This window comes from Chrysochloris asiatica, unplaced genomic scaffold (genome assembly GCF_000296735.1).
Source record: "Chrysochloris asiatica unplaced genomic scaffold, ChrAsi1.0 scaffold00090, whole genome shotgun sequence".
In the NCBI taxonomy this organism is placed as follows: Eukaryota; Metazoa; Chordata; class Mammalia; order Afrosoricida; family Chrysochloridae; genus Chrysochloris; species Chrysochloris asiatica.
The window spans coordinates 9258055-9281743 of NW_006408608.1; the positions used below are offsets into that span (position 1 = coordinate 9258055).

At 42.1% G+C, this 23689-nt stretch overlaps 1 protein-coding gene across 2 annotated transcripts in view; it reads right to left on the minus strand.

The window, feature by feature from the left end:
* VPS13D (vacuolar protein sorting 13 homolog D (S. cerevisiae)) overlaps nucleotides 1–23689 on the minus strand; it is a 360697-nt gene that overhangs the window by 315353 nt on the left and 21655 nt on the right. For both annotated transcript variants that reach the window (XM_006866375.1, XM_006866374.1), the window contains exons 3-15: nucleotides 21194–21384; nucleotides 21005–21085; nucleotides 18081–18197; nucleotides 15654–15758; nucleotides 13818–13988; nucleotides 13280–13380; nucleotides 11741–11909; nucleotides 9321–9422; nucleotides 8960–9161; nucleotides 8096–8275; nucleotides 7092–7222; nucleotides 3973–4048; nucleotides 2330–2500 (exon numbers count right to left, since the gene is read on the minus strand). In XM_006866375.1, the coding sequence (XP_006866437.1) occupies nucleotides 2330–2500; nucleotides 3973–4048; nucleotides 7092–7222; nucleotides 8096–8275; nucleotides 8960–9161; nucleotides 9321–9422; nucleotides 11741–11909; nucleotides 13280–13380; nucleotides 13818–13988; nucleotides 15654–15758; nucleotides 18081–18197; nucleotides 21005–21085; nucleotides 21194–21384 (1797 nt within the window). The remainder of the gene's footprint in view (nucleotides 1–2329; nucleotides 2501–3972; nucleotides 4049–7091; nucleotides 7223–8095; nucleotides 8276–8959; nucleotides 9162–9320; nucleotides 9423–11740; nucleotides 11910–13279; nucleotides 13381–13817; nucleotides 13989–15653; nucleotides 15759–18080; nucleotides 18198–21004; nucleotides 21086–21193; nucleotides 21385–23689) is intronic.

Below are 23689 nucleotides of genomic sequence, written 5' to 3' on the forward strand. Positions count from 1 at the left end.
AAAAAAAAAAAAAATCACTGCTTGGGTCAGACACAAGTCCTCAAACTGACATCTTTGCTCTTTAACACTTTAAAGAGGTCTTGCACAGATTTTCCTAATGCAATACCTCATTTGACTTCTTGACTGCTGCTTCCATGAGTGCTGATGGTTGATGGAAGCAAAATGAATTCTTTGACAATTTTAATCTTTTCTCCATTTATCTTGATGGTCCATTTATGATGAGGATTTCTGTTTTCTTTACATTGACATGCAACCCATACAGAAGGCTATGGTCTTTGATCTTCATTAGTAAGTATTTTAGCCCTCTTCACTTTCAGCAAAGTTGTATCATTTGCATATCGCAGGTTGTTAATGAGTCTTCTCCAATCCTAATGCCATGTTCTTCTTCATAAAACCTTGTTTCTCGGATTATTTGCTTAGCATACAGAATGAATAAGCATGGTGAAAGAATACAACCTTGGGCACACTTTTCCTGATTTCAAATGTTCCCCTTGTTCTGTTTGAATGAATGCCTCTTGGTCTATATACAGGTTCCTCATGAGCACAATTAAGTATTCTGGAATACCAATTCTTCACAATGTTATCCATATTTTGTCATGATCCACACAGTCAAAAGCTTCTGCAGTCAAGAAAGCACAGATAAACATTTTTCTGGTATTCTCTGCTTTCAGTCAAGATCTCTCGCTCCGTGTACTCCTCTGAATCTGGCTTGAACCTCTGGCAATTCCCTGTCAATGTACTGTTGCAGCCATTTTTGAATTATCTTTAGCAAAAATGTACTTGCATGTGATATTAATGACATTGTTCTCTGATTTCTGCATTCCGTTGGGTCACCTCTCTTTGGAATGGACACAAATATGGATCTCTTCCAATCTTCTGACCAGGTAGTTAGTTGTTTTCCACATTTCTTGTCATGGATGAGTGAGTGCCTCCAAGGCTGCCCTAGTCTGTTTAAAGACTTCAATTGGTATTCCATCAATTCCCAGAGCCTTTCTTTGCCAATGCCTTCAGTGTACTTTGGACTTCTTCCTACAGTATCATTGGATCTTGATCAAATGGTTTAACATAGTCCATTTCTTTTTGCTACAGTGACTCTGTGTATCCCCCCTTCCATCTTCTTTCGATACTTTCTACATCATTCAATATTTTAGCCATGTTCTTGTTGTTGTTAAGTTCTGTGGAGTCAGTTCCAACTCACAGTGACCCTGCATAGGGTTTCCGAGGCTGTAAATCTTTACTGGAGCAGAACGCCTCATCTTTCTCCCGTGGAGCGGCTGGTAGTTTTGAACTGCTGACCTTATGGTTGGCAGCCCAACTCGTAACCACTACGCTACCAGAGCCTTCAATATTGCAGGTCAAGGTTTGAACTTTTTCTTCAGTTCTCTCAGCTTGAGAAACGTTTAGCATGTTCTTCCCTTTTGGTTTTCTAACTCCAGGTCTTTATAATACTTCACACTTTGTCTTCTCAAGCTGCCTTTAGAAATTTTTGTTCTTTTCCTTCTTTATCGTCTTCTTAATGACCTTTTGCTTTCTTCCTGAATGATGTTCTTGATGTCATCCAACAACTCTTTTGGTCTTTGGTCATTAGTAGCTAATACATCATATCTGTTCTTGGGTCTCTAAATTCAGGTAAACATGGCATTGCTACACAGAGGGAGGGAGGAGGTATATTTAGGAGAATATTAGTGTTCTAACAATTTTCCTGTCAATAAAAATGATTTCTCTGTACTACTGTCTCCCGTCTTCCTTGGGAACACAGGAAGGCATAAATGATACCGGTAGCCTTGTGGTATTGATGCTTCACCAAGAATGCAAAACAGACCATTGAGAAAGCAACTCTCGAACATTCCTCCTAAGGTCACTGGTCTAAAATATGTTGGGGAGCTGAAGAAGTCAGGGGAGAGGCCCTGGGCTAGTTCCAGCTGCTACCAGAAAGGCTGGGAGTCTGAGTCAATCCAGGGCCACCTACTTCTGGAAAAATCAGCCACTGAAAATCCTAGAACATAGTTCTAGACTCTGATAAACATGAAGACATCAAGTATTGGAATCGACTCCAAAGCAATTCGATGAATGGAATAGTAAGTCTTTGAAAAGGTGTGCTAATGAGAGGAAAGAAAATATTTAAAGATATTGATCCTCTTGGAGAAATGATTGACAATGACAGCCACCTTAATGTAACAGCTAATGAAAACCCTACCCACATACCCTGTAGGCCCTTTCAACATTACATTACATTAAGGTAGCTGTCAGGATTATTATGTTAGGATGACCTGGAAATGACAAAAATGAAGTTTTTAGAGGTAACAGAGTAAATAAACAAAAAGTTAACCTGAGGTATGAACCTTTCCCTTATAGAAAAAGTCAACGACTTTTTTAATAGCCTGGGGGTTATAGATGATGTTCAAGGGCCTCGTGCTGACATTCAGGCGCCTCTCAAAATGACTGTGCGCTGGGTTCCTCTCATATAGCATCTCAAAAACTGGGTCATTCCAATCAGCAACTAAAGGAGAGAACAGAGAAAGAAAACAGAACAGAGAAAAATCAGTCACCTTATTCTACTAGACCTGTGAGGAAATAAATCTAAGAAATAAGACATTATCTAAATTAGTTTCCAATTCATTCCCATGTATGCACATTTTATATAATACAGGCTGACTCTTCGGTATTCAACATGAATCCTAAAACTTGAAATGGTGTCACTGTTTCCAATACAGTAAGCAAGGATCCAGAGGCCCTATGAATCTGAGCACCCAGTCACACCCAGGTACAACAACAAACAACTCAACTAAGAGCACACCAGGTTACGTGAGGACTCACAGCGTGGAAGCACGCTCTGTTTATACAGAAGACCTGGGAGACCCAGAGCTCAATAGGAATTGCCTTGATTTCCAGGTCTCACACATATCCCACGTTAGCAGGGTCTTGCCACTTTTGCATTGCTCATTTTATTCATTTGTTTTAGCTTGGCGTGAATACCTCCTGGTGCAATTGTTCACCTTAGAGGCCTGCCTATTGTTTGGCCAAAAGCTGAGCTACAGAGGTGACTTCAGTTTCAGGTCTGAAGGGTGCCTAAGGGCCACTGTCTCAGCAGTTCCGCCAGTCTCTGTCTGACCAGAAACCAAGTCTTTTTTATGATTTTGAGTTTTGGTTTACACTTTTCTCCCACTTTATCCAGGACCTTCTATTAGGATTCCTTTCAGAATCATCAGTAGTGGTGTGGTAGCCAGGTACCATCTAGTTTTTCTATCACTCATTGAGCTCAAAATATTCCAGTGTTCCATCTCTGATAGGTTTCTGCCTTACATAGGTTCTGGTTTCTTAGGTTTTACTATACTGTGGCACTGTGGGTTACTGCGTCAGACTGCAAAGCCGTTTGAACTGCAAGGTCGGCGGTTCAAGCTTACCAGCTGCTCCTTGGAAACCCTATACAGGGTCGCTATGGGTCGGCACTGACTCGACAGCACTTCACAACAATAACAACAGACTTATTCTGGTAGTGTAGTGGTTACAAATCGGGCTGCGAACTGCAAGGTCAGTAGTTTGAAACTACCAGCTGTTCTGCGGAAGAAAGATGAGGCTTTCTGCTCCCGTAAAGATCTACAGCCTCGGAAACCCGATACAGGATCGCTATGAGTCAGAACCGACTCCACAGCACATAACCACCACCACCACCATACTTATCCAAGACTATTGATCTGTAACAATAATATTTTTAAGGATTTGTTTTAAGAACAAATGACAAATCAAGAAGTAGCCATGGCAGCACAAGAGTTAAGTGCCCAGCTGTTAAATGAAAGGTTGTGGGTTCAAACTCACCCCCAGCAGCTCCACAGGAGAAAAACCTAATAATCAGTTCCCATAAAGATTACAGGCCAGAAAACCTTATGGGACAGTTCTACTCTGACACAAGGGGTCGCTATCAGTCAAAATTAACCCAACAGGACTTAACAACAGCAACAAATGACAAATTACCAGGGTCATGATCGCTTCTGTCTGAAGATGTTGTCTGGAGACCAAAAGACTGTGAGACTCTGCCAACTTCTTTCTGCTGTTGGATACACACAGAATGCATTGTGTGAGCGAGATGGCCAGGAGTGGTCAGCAACTTCCAACCCAAACACAGCTCACCTCGGGTGCCTTAGGACTTGGCCACAGTCCACTGCAGTCATACCACATCTTTTCTTGTGCACTGACATTATGCTTTGCTGCACTCGGCCCATTTAATAACTAAGCGATTAATAAATGAATATGATACATGCACAGCATGTCACACTTCAACTCTTTCTACCTTTTGACTCCTGGTGTGGCGCTGGAGGATCAGCACTACACTGTGAAGCATAAGGTCAACAGTTCAAACCCATCAGCTGCTCCTCTGAAACTCTATCCAGGGTCACTGTGAGTCGGAACTGACTCATTGGCACTTAACAACAAACTTCTGCTAAATGAGTATTATACATGCATAGCTTTTCAACATTTAACTCTATCTACCTTCTGCATAACCACCCAACCGCCTCCTCACCCCACCAGAAAATTGTGAACAAAGTGGTTAAATATTCAACTATTATGATCATAACCTTGCCAGGGTCCACCTGACATCAGCAATGATGTCCCTTGTTCCTTATCTGAATCTGGTTTGAACTTCCGGCAGTTCCCTGTCAATGTACCATTGCAGCTGTTTTTTAATTACCTTTAGCAAAATTTTACTTGCATGTGATATTAATGATACTTTCCAATGATTTCCACATTCCATTGGGTCACTTCTCTTTGGAATGGGCACAAATATGATTTCTTCCAATCTTTTCACCAGGTAGCTGTCTTCCAACTTTCTTGGCATAGACGTGTGAGTGCTTCCAGATTTCAATTTGTATTCCATCAATTCCCGGAGTCTTTTTCATTGCCAAAGCCTTCAGTGCACCTTGGGCTTCTTCCTGCAGTACCAAGAGCTCTTGATCATATACTACCTCTTGAAATGGTTGAACACCGACCATTTCTTTTTGGCACAGTGACTCTGTGTATTTCCTCCATGTAATTTTGATGCTTCCTGCATCATTCAATGTTTTACCAATAGAACCCTATAATATTGCAAGTTGAGGCTTGAATTCTTTCTTCAGTCCTTTCAACTTGAGAAATGCTAAGTGTGTTCTTCCCTTTTGGTCTTCTAACCCCAAGTCTTTATGTTTTGTCTTGTCACGCAGCCCTTTGAAATTTTCTGTTCAGCTAAAAGAGTTCCTCATTTCTTCCATTTGTTTTAGCATCGCTATGCTGGGGAGCAAGTTTCGGAGTCTCTTCAAACATCCTTCTTTCTTGTTTTCTTAATTACCTTTTTTTTTCTTTGTGTATGTTTCTGATGTCACACAACTCTTCTTGTTTTTGGTCATTAGTGTCTAACTCATCAAATCTGTTCTTGAAATGATCTCTAAATTCAGTTCATGGTCATATTTTCACACTTGTGGGCTTGTTTTAATTTTCTTCAGCTTCAGCCTGTTGCAAATGAGTAATTGATGGTCTGTTCCACAGTCTGCCACAGTCATGTTTTAGCTGATGATATGGAACTTTTCCACAATCTCTTTCCACAGAGGTAGGTCAATCTGATTTCTGTGTATTCCATCTGGTGAGGTTCATGTGTATAGTCATCTTTTATGTTGTTTAAAAAAGGTATTTGCAATGAAGAAGTCATTGGTCTTGCAAAATTCTACCATGCAATCTCCTGCGTCATTTCTACTAACGCCATATTTTCCAGCGACTAATTCATCCTCTTTGTTTCCAATGTTTGCATTCCAATAGCCAGTAATTTTTAATACATCTTGAGTGCATGTTTGATCAGTTTCAGAACGAAGAAGTTGGTAGAATTCTCTCATTTCATCATCACTGGCCTTTGTGGTTGGTGGGTAACTCTGAATAATAGTTGTATTAACTGGTCTTCCTTATAGGCATACAGATCTTATTATCCTATCACAGACAGCGTTATGCTTCAAGATAGATCTTGAAATATTTTTTTTTTGGTGATAAATATGACGCCATTCTTCTTCAATTTGTTATTCCCAGGATAGTAAACCATGTGATTGTCAGATTCAAAACGGCCAATATCAGTCATTTTTCAGCTCACTAATACTTAGGATATCGATGTTTATATGTGCCATTTCATTTTTGACAACGTCTAATTTTCCTAAATTCATACTTCATACATTCCATAGTCGATGATTGTTAAATGGATGTTTACAGCTGTTTCTTCTCTTTCTGAGTGTGCCCCATCAGTAAATGAAGGTCCTGAAAGTTTTACTCCATTCGTGTCATCAAAGTCAACTCTATTTTGAGAAGGCAGCTCATCCCCAGTAGCATTTGAGTGCCTTCCAACCTGAGGGGTTTGTCTTCCAACACTGTATCTGACAATATTCTGGTGCTCTTCATCATGTTTCAATATTGACTATTTTGGTGCTTTCTGACAGTATTCCACTGCTATTCGTAAGGTTTTCAGTGACTGAATATTCGGAAGTAGTCCGTCTCTCCTTCTTTCTAGTCTGTCTTAGTCTGGAAGCTCAGCTGAAACCTGTCTACCGTGGGTGACCCTGCTGGTATTTAAAATACTGGTGCCATAGCTTCCAGAGTCACAGCAACCCACAAGCCACCCCAGTATGGGAAATTGACAGATGAATGGTGGAAGTAATAAGTTATGTTACATATATTTTTAAACTATGTGTATACAGAAAGCTTGAAATGGTTAATTTTCGGAGTTCCGCAAAGATAAAACTTCTCATCAGTGACTAAGAACAAAACTATTTATTACAGAGGAAATTGAAACATTGACCTCAAAGCACAAAAAAATAGAGGTGTTTATGGTGTTTCCATCCACAGTGACTTAAGCATCTCATAGTGGCTACAACACAGAAGGGGAGAAAGGCAAAGCCATAATCTGACCCACATTTGCCTTCTAATAAATGCAAAGAAGTTATCTAACCCCAATTTGTTTTTAATCAGCCAAGCTGTCCCAAGAGGGCCAAAAGTCAGAAAGAACCAAGCTAATATTATCTATTGTCTGCCTGAACAAGACAGAGTTTCACCAACACCCAAGACGCATGAACTGTTGTACTCACCGGATTAGGGAAGACAAGAAGGGGAAACATAGTCCCTTCAGTTGCCAGGTCTCGAAGGAACAGTCCACCCAACCGGACTAAGAGCAAGGAGGAATGTCTTCGAGGAAGAGATTCTGCTAAAAGTTTCACATCTGCAAAAGATAAACATAAGAGCTAACGGTATGTCATGAGCACCTACAACGTTCAAAACGTATTAGAGAGAACATTTTACTGACTATGAGAGACCATGGAGTGTTCCTGTGTGGAGCTGGAGGATTAATTAGCACTGGATAACTAACTGCAAGGTTCACACCCACCAGCCGCTCCTCAGAAACCCTACACAGGGTCGCTATGAGTCTAAATTGACTCAACAGCAATTTATTATTAACAACAATAACAACATTAGAGATCATGAACCATTTTTTTCTTGAAATTAAAACCAAAAGAAGAAAATCAAACAAAACCTTGCAACTATATTAATATATAAAAAATATTAGAAGTTTCCCAAGCAGAACAAACTTTAAACAGACCAGTTTAAAATCATGCTCAAGTCATCTGTTAAGGTACACAAAATTTATATTTCAGTCTTTAAAGAGATCTTCCTTCCTTCCTTTCTTTCTTCTTTGCTATTTGCCCTTCTTAAATGACTAAGACACCTCAGAGAAATGACTACTTGATGGACTGGAATAAAGGTATCTGTACGATATCAAAAAAAAAGCATTGGGCATTTATTTCATCTCTGTTGTCAGGTCAATTCTGACCCACAGAGACCCTACAGGACAGAGGAGAACTGCTCCCTAGGGTTTCCAAGACTGTCCATATTTACGGGAGCAGACAACCTCATCTTTCGCCCACAGAGTGGCTGGTGGGTTCAATCCACTGACCTTGCTGCTAGCAGGCCAACGTTTAATCCACTGGGTACCAGGGTGCCTTGGGCATTTCTTTATATACACTTGCAATTCAGAGTCATAAAACAGGAGTCAAATTCATCAGCTCCTAGAAGGGTATGTGCCAGCAGGCCGCACCTGAGAACTCGAGTTGCATGAAAGCACTTTCGTTCCTTTGAGGCGTCCCCTGCTCCTTGTGTAGCAGCGTCACTGTGCCACGCTGCAGCTGCACGTTCAGTTTGGCAAAGATGTGATCTCGCTTCGTGTAGGTGTTCATACAAGAGGCATCTGCGGTGGGATCAAAAAACTCATCGGTGCCTAGGTGGAGAGGGAGAAGAGATTTAAGAAAAAAGAGGGGAGGAAAAAGTAAAGCAAATGGGGCACACTGATGACAGTCTGGACCTGGTTTTCCATATTCTTAGGGAGGACCCCCAAAGACAGGGGTGATGTTTCATTCATTAATATAAAACAGTCACAACTGGTTTCTCAAGGCTCTTATCAATTTATTATCACACCAGAAAAAATGTTAAGCTTCAAGAGAAAGTCCAGTATAAAGCAGCACTGTCCAATACACTGAAATGTTCTCTCTGCCCTGTCCAGTTCAGTGGTCATCTGTGGCTACTGAGCACTTGTCATGTGGCTAGTGCAGCTGAGGAGCTGACATGTCCATTTAATTTTAAGTCATTTAAACTAAAGTCCCCACTTGAGGCTACAGCTACCATGCTGGACTGGGTGGGATTCAAGTATCAGAGTTTAACATTTTTGAACCTGCTCAAATGTATCTCTCTTACAACAGCTGCCACTCAAATCCATCTAACACTGTCCTGATGTTGATAATTTACTAACAGACATCTCTCAAAACATTTCCTTTCTCTGCCTCTTATTCCCTATGAATATGAGGCAAACTGCTTCCCAAATGTTTTATTTTTGCACAATAACAGACCAACTTCTTTGAACTGTCTCCCTTCTCTATGGTCAAAGAGGAAAGTGAAGGCCACTTACCCAGAATCTCCTCAGGAATCCACTGCTCCTGCTGCTCTGCTGACAGGCCTTCCACTGGTTTCCCTTCAGGGGTCTGCTGTCCATACCAGCCACCCCAGCCAGGAAACCAGGACTGAAGATACTGCAGCATCCCACTGCTACCACTGGTCTCTGGGTCTCCAGGAGAGTCTCCCGGAGAATCAAATTGAGGCTCTCGTAGACTCTGTGTCAACAAAAATCAGCAAATGTGAGCACTGGGATACACAAAGCAGCTGCCACGGGCCAGTGAGTGTTGTCTGTCCCACAAGACGCACACACGTGAAAGCTGGAGCACTCAGAGGGAGCGGAGTTGGAATAAATCTTCCAAGAGAAGATTTCTTACCTCTGCCAGCTCTTCTTGTTTATGAAATCGTTCATGAACCAGCTCGCGCAAAATCTTCAGTTCCTCAAAGCTCTGTTCCTCTTCAATCCGACACATCTCCTCCTATTTGGATGGAATGAAAAAACAATGAGCAAGGGGCAGGTACTGTAGCCCCAGAAACAATGAACACCAACACACACTACCACAAGACTAGCTGAAGACTCTATCTCATCCCCAACACTTCTAACAATGACTTAATAATGAAGATGTTGTTGTTGTTGTTGAGTACCGTGGAGCTGGTTCCAAATCATAGTGACTCTGTGCAGGGTTTCCGAGGCTGTAAATCTTTACGGGAGCAGAAAGCTTCATCTTTCTCCCACAGAACAGCTGGTAGTTTCGAAATGCCGACCTTCAGGTTAGCAGCCCGATTCGTAACCACTACGCTACCAGAGCTCTTTAATAATGAAGATAAGCAGTTCCAAACCTGACTGTTGTGTTTCTGGTTAAAGCAGCTTTTCCCAGATTCCAACAGAGTTTAATTGGAATCTGGACTAACGGTAGAGACAGAGCAAAGGGAACTCATTCATTTTAAATGGTTACCCCTCAAGTGTCAGCACTGCTGTCCACGTTCTATAGCACTGAGAGCTTACCAAGTACTTCCATATGCATTACTTCAAATGGTCAAAGCAGGTCCACTTGGGATTACTGTTTCCTCTTTCAAATGGGGACACTGAGGCTCACAGCCCCTTTCTAGTTTGTATAGGACATTAACAAAGACAGGATCATTATAATTTGTCACATGCTAGTTAGGAGGGAACCATGGTAGCAAGCTACACGTAAAGAAAAAAAAGAATTGGCTATCACACACTGTTGTTCATATTCTAAGGAAAAGAAAATAGTATGTGCTTACCTGATGACCAGAGTTATAATTTAGATTTCTCTTTCCCTCTCCTACCTGTGTCTTTGAGAAAGTCATCCAGAACCAAATGATCCTTTTAATGCAGCTCCTATTAACAAGGTTCCCATGGAGCAGATCTCCTGGTGTGGCGCTGTAGGATCAGCACTGGACTGTGAACCATAATGTCAACAGTTCAAACCCACCAGCTGCTCCTCAAAAACCCTATATAGGGTCACCATGAGTCAGAACCGACTCGACAGCACTTAACAACACAACATAGCAGTTACAGTTCTCAGTTGCTAATCAAAAGGTGGGCAGTTCAAACCCACCAACTGCTCTGCAGGGGAAAGCTGTGCCAATGTGCTTTCACACCGACTGACAACCTTGGATGCCCTATGGAGCAGTTCTACTCTGTCCTGTAGGGTGGCTCTGGGTTGGACTCCACTCGACAGCAGTGGGCCTTGGTCTTATGCCTCACGCTTAGAAACCCCGGTGGCACGATGGTTAAGCACTGCTAATCGAAAGGTGGGCAGCTGGAGGTCAGCCATCTGTGGGAGAGATGTGGCGATCCACTCCTGTCAAGAACACAGCCTTGAGAACCTATGGGGCAGCTCTACTGTGCCAGCTGTGGCAGCTAGGAGTGGGAGCGGACTCTGCAGCAGCAGGGCATCCCTCACAGGGCTGAGGGCAGCAGGAGTGCATGCCGCGCATGCCGCCGGTGAAGAGAGGCGGGGAACCCGAGAGCACAGAGCTGCTAACAGCAAAGGAGCATGAAGGGTTTAGTGCTGTTTTCTACAACCCTAACACTAAAGAAGTGGCTAATTAAGAGAAGCACTTGAGCGAAAATTTTAAATAGAATCAGCCTGGATTGCTTGTGCAAGAAATTAATGCTCAGAAAACCGAATCAGAGCCAGGAGCAAAGCAATCCCTACTGCCTTCCCTGAGGAGAGAGCAGATTAGAGGAGCAGCGGAGTCCCCTGCCAGACCCCCTATGGCCCTCCAGTCCACTAAAGCATGGGCCTGCCCTCACCACACCCTTTGTCTAGCCTGTACTGCCAAAGGAATGCCAAGTTAATAACAGCAACTGGCCTAGGGAAAACACAGACCAAAGTCTGGAGAGACCCATTTGTGAATGTGCAGGAAAAGAATTACAAGTAGGCCCAGACTTTGAAAAGACACAAGTAAACACAAGGAAAGTCTTTCCAGGGACCCTGCACAGAGAGCTAGGGGTGAGAGCACAGCAGGACCATGGCCATCCCACCCCGTGGTCAAGTTCTCTCTCGTCAGGCAGCAGAGGGAGGAGGACACTTGGGCCACAGTGAGGCTAGTGGCCTCTCAAGAGAAATTCTGACCCTGGTGAGACCAACTCTGTGCTGTAAAATGATGCTTCTTAGCAAGGGACTTGATTTTTCCGCAGATTCCAGTTTCTTCAGCCTTTAAGAGAACAGCTTTAGCCTCTGAATAAAGACTAGAAACAAGTCAACAGTCCAAACATGAAACCACCTGTCCTCTGGGGCCAGTGAGATGGTCCTAGTCCACTCACCTTGTCATCAGCAGACAGCAAGGCTCCTTTTAACTTGTTGAAATATTTGTCAGTGTAAGATACAGCATCACGGGCACGATGCAACAGGAAATCCCATGTACAACATCTCCTCTGCTCTCTGATCGCATGTAAATTTGCATTCAAAGCAAAATACCACCATTCTCGGCAGCTGAAATATTTCAGAACAAAGGAGTTATTTCTTAAAATAGAGCAATAAATGGCTATCACTCCAGAATAAGCCAGGTAACACCCAACTTCTCTTCTGAGACATCTTTTCTCTAGTCAGCCATCAGATTATAATCCAGGTTTATCTTAACACTAGGCAAATCTCAATCTATGCGTCTAAGGAAAGTACACCTGCTGCCAAACAGCACCAAATAACAGAGCCCACATTTTCATGTCTAAGAGCTCTGGTAGCGTAGTGGATACGAATCGGCCTGCGAAACTTAAGGTCAGCAGTTCAAAACTACAAGCTGTTCCGCGGGAGAAAGAAAAGGCTTTCTGCTCCTGTAAAGATTTACGGCCTTGGAAACTCTGTACAGGGTCGCTATGAGTCGGAACCGACTCCACGGCACACAGCCATCACCACCACAATATAGTGCTCAGCTGGTTTGAATTACCCACAATATCACTCCCTTCCACTCACACAAAAAATTAGGTGAGAATTATAAAGTACCACATTAAGGGAGTCCTGGGGTGGCGCTGTAGGATCAGCACTGGACTGCCAACCAAAAGGTCGGTGGTTCAAACCCACTAGCCACTCCTCAGAAACCTTATACGGGGCTCCGATGAGTCGGAACGGACTCTATGACACTTATAACAACAACCATCTTAAGATACCTACCAAGGATTTCATTAATAAAGATTTCAAGTGGAATACTAAGAAAGGAAATAGAAATCAATAAAACCTTCAAAATGTTTACTATATCAGCAGTCAAGTTTATCACTGAAACAGGAATTTTAATTTTTGCTATGGAAGTTAGAGGAGCCCTGGTGGCTCAGTGATTAAGGCCACCGGCTAGTAGCCAAAAGGTCGGGACTTTGAACCCACCCGCTACTCCAAAGGAGAAAGATGTGGCAGTCTACTTCCATAAAGATATACAGCCTTGAAACCCTATAGGCCAGTTCTACTGAGTCAGAATTACTTCAGTGGGGTTTTTTTTAAAAATCAAAGTTAGAAAGCTTACTAGGTAAATAGTTGAGCAAAATAACCTGGGAGAAAAGTCACAGGGAAGTAGCTTCAAAGAGAGCTGCCAAGCATTAACCACCTCAAGCAGATCTCACCAGAGCAAAATCAGCATACTTACTGAGGAAGCTGAGAAGACCTTCATTCCACTACATGCAATCTAAGAATAAACCTGCAACTCCAAATTAATAGACAAGAACATTAACAATGACAAGAGGCCAGAAAACTCAACTGTACTTTCACCTCCAACTATGTACCAAGGATGGTGAGATACACTTCTGATCTTCATTCAAAAAACAAGGGCGCATGTTATTCAATGCATTTCACATACACACTTAATTGTAAGCTCTTACTTCTCAGATACTGCCACTTTGGGTTTCCATTTTCGGAACTTCACCTGCCTCTCCTTTCGTTCCAGCTCCTTGAGGAATCCCATGATTTGCCGGTATTGCAGCTTTTTATTAGAGGTTAAGAGAGTCTAGTTAGAATTGATTTGTTTCTTTTACTCTGTTAAGACCAAATTATCTAATAAGAGCAATTCACATTCATCAGTCCCCTGACCTAACACTTAGTGTAAAGTGAGAGAGCAAACTGTTAGCATCAAATGGCATTTCTCTCTGACCACAGATTGCTAAGTGTCTATGTTTACTGTAGCTCTTGTACTCTGTTCAGCAGTTAAAAACATCAAACCAGAACGAATCTGAGATCTACCCAACTTAACTTTATAACCGATAGCAGTTTGGGCACCTAACAGCTGGCGGGGAAGAATGGTCTCAAGCATACTTTCTTTCCTAAGAATACTGTTAGATACCGATGCCTTTTATCAGCATTTTCCTCCCCCACTAGTTCCCTGACAGTGAAAATGCCAAGCCCTGGGAAGACTGAGTGTACCTGAGAGAGTTTCAAAGGAATGGTCTCCAGCTGGATATCACACTCGATACGGGGACAATGCCGAGACCTCAGAGGCTCCTTAGAGCAGTTTCTCTTCAAAAGAGCGGACGCACACACAGGCTCCAAGATGTAGTGATGATTGCGGCTCTCCATGCTCCTGCCCATTGCCTCCTGCGTGTCACACAAGCAAACCTCTCTGTTCAAACCGTCTTTCCTTTTAGTAGTCATGCTTTTATAATGGGATGGGGAAGGGGGTAATGACAAGATGGGTCAAGTTCAGCTATAGGGTGCAGTTACAGCAAGTGTCTCTAGGGTCAAGTTACATGGTGGTGTTATTGAATTGGCAGTAAATCACCTGAGAATCCAAAAGGAGCATGAAACTGTAGAATCGAAAGCTCTCTGCTATCGTTAAGTGTCATCGAGTCAATTTTTTTTGACTGAGCAGTGGCTGGTGAGTCTGAGCCACCGACCATGCACAGTTAGCAGTATAGTGCTTATCCTATACCATCAGTCACAGCAGGACTCCTAGCATTTTAAACCTGATTTAGATCTCTGAATAAGTTATACATTCACGTGGTTTAAAATTCAAATGGCAAAAACAGTGAAATATGTCTTTCCTATTCCCAGCCCCTTCCCACCTGGATACCATAATAGCAGCTACTTGCTTACTATGCATCCCCCTCCAGAAGTAGTCTGTGCATACTCAGACAAATTCCTAATTTCCTGGTTAGTTTAACCATTCTTACATAAACAGTACATATGCTACTTTGTCTTAGAGTTTTAAACTTAGTAACATATCTTGTTATTATTAAGTGCCTTCATGCCAGTTCCACCTCACAGCGACCCTGTATAGGGTTCCCAAGGCTTTAAATCTTCGCAGGAGCAGAAAGCTCATCTTACTTCAGAGGAGTGGCTGGCGGGCTCAAACTGCGGACCTTGTGGTTCGCAGTTCAGCGCTTATTGTATGGAGCCAAGGTGAGAGACTTTAATGTCCACCATACAGGTCTTTCTTTTTTATAGGTGCACACGGTTCTGCTGTATGAATTGTTATTGTTGTTAAGTGCTATTAAGTCGATTCCAACTCATAGTTGGATAGTGTTTCCAAGGAGCGGCTCGTGAGTTTGAACCCCCAGTCTTCCAATTCAAACTCATCTTGTAGTCCATACAGTATTTATTTAATGAAATAACCAAAAACCATATTCTGTACAAACAGAGAAGCCAAAGCTAACCCACATGGGGAAAAAGGGAGCCCTTTTTCCCATCTCACTGGGTCGGACCCGACTCTACGGCACTTAACAACCACAACAACCAATTTCTTTATAAAGTTAGATGTTAGACTGAGATTGTTTGTTTTCTGTTTGTTGCCTTATAATGACTAATTCCACCAAAGGTGAGGTTTGAACAGAGCATAATAAGAAAGCTCTTTAAAAATCAGATCTGATGCTTTATGCATTTAAAATCTGGATGTTTAATACATGGTGGCTATGAAAGTGAATCACTATACTATGTCAGCTGCTATTCTATGTCGTCAGAAGCAGTGAACTCAAAGCACAAACTGTAATACTGATCATCTTAAAAATAAAACTTTAAGTGGGAGTGAAAAAAAAAGAAATCTATAACACAATATAAATTTAAAACATGCAAGAAGCTAAACACTATCTATTGTTCAAATTTACATACTTACAGCAAGTATCTCCAGCAAACAGGCCAGAGGGTGGACACCCATGGAGAAAGATGGGTATGGGAATGGGATTCAGAGATCTAAAGAACAAAACCTACAAGGCACCATTTTACTTCAAAGCTGCACCACAGTAACGCCCTTGGCCAGAGTCATACCTGTAACTCCCCATGAGGCAAGTCCCCCAGTAAAGTGCAATCCACATCCCAATAGATGCTAAACTCGGCCACATCTAATTGCTTTTTCCGCATTAATTTCTGTACCTGGGGTGGGGGGGGGAGAGACAGGAAGAAAATAGGGTGACTCTCTTTATTCACCAATTTATTTATGCATTCAACAGATCTTTGGTGCAGAATCATGTACCAGACCCTTTGCAAAATGCTAGGAATACAAAATTGAATTAAAATACAGCTTTGTTCTTATGGAGTTCAAAATCTAGTTGGCAGGGTATATAAACACGCAAACATAACATTTTAATTAAGCAGAGGGAAGCAGGGAAAAAATACTCATAACACTATGAGCAAGCAAAAGAGAAAATGTCCCTGTGCAGATGAGTGGCAAAAGATGTAAATTTCAGACCAGGTGGGAGGAAGAATAGGAGCAGAATTCCCAAGAGTAAGGCCTACCATCTTCGGGGGTGATGAATTCGTCTGAACAATTGAAACAGTGTGCCTATGGCTTGGGGGAGGGGGGGCAGGAGTTAAACTGGTACATGTGTATGTATACATATTTGAAGCAGACAGTTAGCCAAAGCATTAAACAAAGCAGCTTGGAATGTTACTAGGAATGGACATGCATAAGGAGTTTGGGCTTCATATCTTAAGTTCCAAGGAACCACGGAAGGTTTTGATGTAGGCATACACCAGGATCCAGCACATGTCTTAGGATTCTGAAACCAGTGCACAGCAGAGCTTCCCCTCCCGCATCCAGTGCGTCAAGAGAAAAATGAGTAATGCATGTCAAGATCCTGATCAAGTTTATAGGATCGAGTTATAATCGGAAAGATTTGGTTCCCAAGTGAGCTCTACGCAGTCCCTTCCATTGATCCTTGTATGCTGTATAGATACTAGGGAAAGGGTTGGGAAGCACTGGTATAAATCAAGACCCAGGGATGGGAAGTCAAAGACTAGAATATCTGATCAGCCCAAGCAAAAGCAGACAGGATACCAAAGATAGTCACAGTGAGGAGGGAAAAGAGAAGCCTCAACTGAGACATTTTACAGAGAAAAAACTCACAGGTTACTGTGGCCAAATGGATAAAGAAGCTGAGGAGTAAAAGTGAAAGGATGAGCCCAAGGCTTCTAGGCATCAGTGTAGAGATAAGAACACTGTGCACCTGGGACACTGTGTGTAGGCATGGGGGTGGCCTGGGTAGTATTGGGGGATTGTTAGGCATATTTGAATGTATACATATTTAAATGTATACATATGTATACATATTTAAATATATGCATATTTGTTGTTGCTATTATGTGCCAGGCAGTCAGTTCTGACTCACAGAGACCCTGCATAGGGTTTCCAAGGAGTGACCAGTGGGTATGAACCGCAAACCATGTGGTTAGTAGCCCAGTGCTAATCCTACAATGCTGATTCTACAATGCCACACCAACATCTAGACACATTTGGATGCATACATATTTGGAGTGGAAAGTTAAACTCTGGGGCAAGGCTGGCAAATTTTACCTATCAAGGGTCAGAGAATAAATATATGAGGCTTTGCAGGAATATCCAATCTCTGTTATAATCACCCATCTCATTGTAGCACAAAAGACAAGAAATAAACCAACAGGCATGGCTGTAATTCAAAACACCTGTAATTAGAAAACAGCCTGGACGCGGGTAGGGTGGAGTGAGCGGGAGGGATGATAGAGGACCAGATGTGCCGATCCCTGCTCTAGAGCTGGTCCATGTCTGTTCACACCTAACATCATCTCTCTGCATGCTATCATTCTCATTTATGAGAGCTGAGAATGAAGTGAGTTCAAGCACATAAAGAACTGAGAACAGTGACGGCACATAAAAGGGCTCCAACGATGTTAGTTTTTGTTTGCTTTAAGTGTTTGCCATTCAGTATGATACTAGAATAAAAGAAAAATCTGTTTCAAGAGAGCAAAATGGGCAGACGGGATAGAATACAATCACTTTGGTTATGGCAACCCAGAGATGCCCCATAATCCCATAATCAGCTTTAAAAAAAACCATGAATGTGAAAGTCAGCTCAGGATTTGGGAGCCAGCAAATATTCCAAGGCAGTAGCTAAAGCGACACCATAGCACGAGTCTGCCCAGGTGCACACAGTCTGGCAAGAAACTCAAGGACGAGATCCACTCTGTGCCTCAGTTTCTTCATGTATAAAATGAAAAAGACTGGGAGGGTGAGATAAGCAGAGGTAGAAGATAATTAACTGTTTCACTACTTGGGCCAATTAGATTTGCTTTATACAGACAGTGACAGGCACACCCACCATAGGGCACGATGGGAAAGAAGGCAGCCTCATAAACACACCACCAAATGACAATCAGCAGGGCCCCAGCCTGTCTAGTCCCGCTGTGTTCTTCCTGGCCTGCAGCCAAGTACATACTCACAGGCTCATTCACAGCATTTTGCATGGACACATTCTTAATGCAGATGCCAAAGGCAAAGGGGTGAGAAGGATTGGTAACACCATCTTCAAAACGCAAATGGACATCTTGAATTTTCAACTGCAAAGCAAAGAAAAACAAAAAACCATGTAGGTAACTGCTGCACGTAAAACATGACAGACGAGGGTCACACTGCCCGTGAGCCACAAAAGTAAACCACAACATGTACTTTATATGAGCACTTACAAGACACACATGTCCAACACTCTATGAGTTTCTAAAAGAGCAACAATCCAGAGAGGGGATGAATGATGTTGCTTTAAGATTAGCACTAAGTCACTGTACAAGATATCTTAAAGAAACACTTAAAGCAAGACATAATGTTATATCCAGATAACATTATGATAAATCTATGCCTCAGCATTACCAACAGGACATGTAAATTATGTAACTATGTAAGTTTGCATGTATGTATTTTTCCCTTCCCCTTGCTTTAATTAATTAAAAAATAATCAAAGAAAATGAAACGACAACCCACAGAATGGGAGAAGGAATTTGCAAATCATAGATCTGATAAGAGACTAGTATATACAAAGATTTCATTTAACTCTAAAATAAAAAGACAAATAACCAATTAAAAATTAAGCATAGGATTTGGACAGACATTTCTCCAAAGAAGATACAGAAAAGGCAAAAAAAAAAAAAAAAACAAAAAAAAAACAACACTATATATGGAAAGCTGCTCAACATCATTAGATTTTATGGAAATTCAAATCAACACCACAATGAGCCAGCACTTCACACCCACTGTTGTTGTTAAGTGTCTCTGAATAGGTTCAGACTCATAGCAACCCTGTATAGGGTTCCCAAGGAGTAGCTGGTGGACTCGAACCTACAACCTTTCAGTTAACAGTCCAGTGCTTTTTCTACAACACTACACGAGCACTCCCTCACTGCTGTGGTTGTTAAGTGCCTTGGAGTCGGTTCCAAACATGTATAGTGTTTCTGAAGAGCAGCTGGTGACTGTGAACAGCCTAACTGGACGTTCAAATCCACCTTGAGGTGCAGTGCTTATCCTATAGTGCCACCTGGATATTTATATTCAAGACAGACAATAACAAGTGTTGGCAAGGTTGTGAGGAAACTGCAGCCTTCACACCCTCTTGGTGAAAATGGGAAACAGTGAAGTCACTTTAGAAAACTTTCTGGTAGTTCCTCAAAAGGCCAAACACAGTGGTCCCACAGCAGGTCTACTCTTAGGCATCTGCCCAAGAGAAGTGGAAATCTGTATCCACATAACATGGGCACGAGTGCTCACAGCAGCATAATTCATAGTAACAAAAGATTAATGTGGTCTATCCAGACCATGAGACCTTATTTAGCTACAAAAAGGAATAAAATACTGATATTAAGTTATAACAAGGAGCTCTGGTAGCGTAGTGGTTACAAATCAGGCTGTGAACCTCAAGGTCAGCAGTTCGAAACTACCAGCTGTTCCACTGGAGAAAGATAAGGCTTTCTGCTCCCATAAAGATTTACAGCGTCAGAAACCCTTTACAGAGTCTGTATGAGTCGGAACCGGTTCCATGGCACAGGACCACCACAACCATAAGTTATAATATGGATGAAGCTTGAAAACATTATACTAAGTGAAAGAAGTCAAAGGACTACATATTGTATAATTCCATTTGTTCCCCGAGAACAGGGAAATCCATGGAGACAGAAAGTCGATTACAGTCATGCTTGCTCAGGGCTAGGGAGAGACAGAAGTAGGGAGTGACAACTAATTGGGTGTGGTGTTTCTTCTGGAAGCACTGAAAATGTTCTGAAATTAGATCACTCACTCACTCACTGCCATTGAGTAGAGTCAGACTTATAGTGACCCTGATTGGGTTTCTAAGGCTGTGTAACTCTTCGTAGGAGCAGAAAGCCTCGTCTTTCTTCCCAAGGAGTGGCTGGTAGGTTTGAATGGCTGACCTTGTGGTTAGCAGTCCAATGCTGAATGGCACTGGTTTTCAAAAAAGAACCTAAATTATATGCTTTAAAAGGGTGAAACTTGATATTATATGAAGTATATCTCAAGAAAGCTGCTTTAGAAAATAAGAATGCTGAATCAAAAATCAATGAAAATGTAAAAACTAAACACAAAGTAAAAATAACAATTTTTTTAACTGCCTAAGAATTCAAAGCAGTCATATCAAATGTACCAATCTTGTGGCCAAAGTTATGAAACCAATAGCCTCCCACTACTGTATTTCTGGAGCAGTATACCTTGTCAAAGAGTTTGGCCTGCATCAACTTGGCACTACACAAAAATTCTGGTGGTGATACGTACAGGGTAACTCTCATGGCATTCGTAAAAATTAGCACAGACCCTGATCTCAGTTTTTGAGGGCAAAACAAACTTGGAATTGAAGCAGGAAACATAACCAACAGCCCCAGTTCTATAATGCACAAATTATCACCAGGTACACGAGTGAGAGATTAATTATCTGAGTGGGCTGTTCTCAATTCACCCTGCAGTCAATTAGAAACCTCTCAGTTTACAGATGAAGAAACAGAGCAGAGAAGGTGAGTGATTTGCCTTGATGTGGTACCGATATCAAAGCTTCTTAGGAGGTAAGTACAACTTTCAGCAAGTGGGGCTCCAATATTCAACAAGAAAAGTGGAGTGAGTGAAACAGAAGTGCCGCAAACACTCCTACTCACACCAGCTGAAGCAAGAAGAACCCGTAGTGTAAAAAAGCTGAGAGCTTGCTTTTCAGGTTCTCCCTCTGGCACAGCCTATAAAAGGGCACACCTGAGCAGCCAGCCCTGCAAAACTCAGTACCGTAAGACCACGAGAAACAAGAACTAAGAGGTGAAACCACTGGAAACTAGAGTGCTCGCTTTCCAGTTGACACTTTGTAAAAACCAGCAGGACTTACTTCGATATTCTCCACAATTCTGGTAACCACAGAGGCAGTAACTGAATACCAGTAGGACTCCCCTTTCTGCTGGCGTTCGCTCTAAAAGGGAAAGAACCCATGTTAGCAGACTCTCAAGCTTTTGTTCATTCACTGAGGGTCACCCCACCCCACCCCCACCTCCAACTGCTCATAGCAATGTCTGCTTGCCTTCCATTTCTCCTCCAGGGCTTGAAGGAGTACTTTTTTGCGTTCCCGTTCCAACAGCTTCTCCTTTTCATCGTCGAAATCCTGAATTTTTTCAGGGGCTCCGATTACATGAAGGCTGGAGATGGAGATCACCCAAGGGTCCACATGGGGGCGATAAAAAGGAATCTGAAGGGTAACTTTGCCAATCAAGCCTATGAGGAGAAGGGAAGTTTTGTGAAATGCCTGTACTCGGTTTTTTTTCTCCTTTCCACTTTTTTTCTATTTTTCTAGTTTTGAGGAGCAGGTATTTAATTTTATCATTTATATTTTAATTTAAGAAAATAGCCAGCAGTCTTGCACGTGTGAAACAAGATTGAGGCTGTCAGAACAAAGCAGAATGAACTCAACGCTGGAAAGGGTCTCGGGGGAGGTATGAGGTGGGGAAGAGGGGTGTCTTCATCACATTATGTGCAATCTCCATCCTCTGAAAACTCTCTTTCCCAAGTGGACTACCTCTTAAACTTCTTTGGTGGATCATTGTTCCCACCTGCATCTGCCCAAATCCATGGGCCCAAAACTCCTGCCTTGATAATAATTATCAATTTACTTTTTGATCAGTACTCTTTTGATAGTAACTTACAATAATACTGTAGCCTTTAATACACTTTATATACCTTATAGCCAGGCTACAAAGTGAACACCACCTAAGTGGAACATACTCCTTAAAGCAATCAAGCACTCAAGACCAAAAGGACAACATGTTCCCAAAAACAGAGTTCAGAAAGCAGAAAGGGACAGGAAAGATGGGCCCATGAAAATAAATGGAAATGAATAGAAAAGGGGAACCCAGGAAGGAAGTGGAAAGAATGTTGATACACTTTGGGGCATGCAATTCATACCACCAAACACAGCATGAATACATCATTGATTGGCAAACTAATGTAAACTTTCATCCAAAACACACTGAATAAAAGTAAAAAAAAAAAAAAAGTAAAATGTATGAAATTTTCTATTTAATAGATATCACTACTGAAATCATATACCAACTTTCACAAGAATTTAACAATGAATAAGTGAATCATTATAACTCTCACTGAAATTAACTTGGGGAATGTATTCTATTCTTACAGATAAGCACATAGTACAAGACAGCCTCAAAAAATCTGTGGAAAAATCCCATTATCTTTTTTTTTTTTTTTTAATGTTTTAATGTGAATTATATGGTAGTTTACATGAGAGAACTTTAGTTTTACATTCATTCCATCGTATATCATCTCATTGCCACGGTTCCAATCCCCTTCATGCATCATCAACCAGCCAAAGGGTATATCCTAGAAACCCGCCCCTCCCCCTCCCCCTCCCCCCCTCCCCCCAGTATTAGGTCCACAGTCCCTTTCCCTCTCTGGATCCAAAGTCCCCAGCCGCTTCATTGCTCCACATCATCATCTCTGTCTGCATCTCAGGCACCTCTGTTTCTCTGGGTAGGGTCCCGCTCTCGGCTCTTCTCCATTGAAGGTCCCAGATAGCTCCGCTCCTAGCCTGTAGAATTAATCACTCCCTTCCTAGTTCCAAATCGCCTACCTTTGCATTTCCAACCCTCATAATCCGCCCTGATAAGCATTCTTCACTACAGTATCGCGAGTTACCCATCTGTATTTCCTTTCATCCGCTCTGCCCAGACAGATTCAATAGTACCCACTGGAGATTCTGCCTTCCTCCATGCTCCCTAGCACTAGGTTCCCCCTTGAAGGCTTGTAAGCCAGTCACTTCTTGCCTTTGTAGTTCCCCCCTCCCCATTTGAGTATCCAATGTCCAAGTTGCCCATCTCCGTCCACTCTGTGTGTGGAGAGGGTGGGAATGATTCTTGCCCATTATCTTTTAACTCCACTTTCCCACAAACTTTTTGAAGCCCCCTGAGATAACTTCTGTAGCTCTTCCTTTGCGGAATAAGCACAGAAAGTCATTTTTGCAACAATAGAAAACACCATCATTTTTCCAAGAACCTACCTTCTTGTTAAGTGTCACTGAGCCAGTTACAACTCATGATGATCCTTTATAGGGTTTCCCAGGTTGTAAATCTTTGCAAGAGCAGAAAGCCTCATCTTTCTCCTGAGGAGTGACTGGTAGGCTAGAACCGCTGGTCTTGAGCCACTCTAATTCTTTTAATATGCACACAATCATCCTTGGGAAGGTTCCATAGTCCAACCTCTGGAGGGTTTCTTTGTCAGTGCATTTGCTAATCTGGCAGTTCACTTACCACTTGGACTAACTTTAATAAAGTCTAATCCTTTTGCAAGACTTCTATTCTACTTCATTTAGCAATTGCCTTGTATTGTACTTCCATTTTATTATAAGTACCCCCAGCGAGATGAATTGGCAAAGTGGCAGCATCAATGGGCTCAAGCATGACAAAATAGTGAGGCTGGCCCAGGACCAGGCAGTGTTTCGTTCTGCTGTGCATAAGGTCGCTATGAGTCGGTACCGACTAGATGGCACCTAACAACAACAACCACCCAA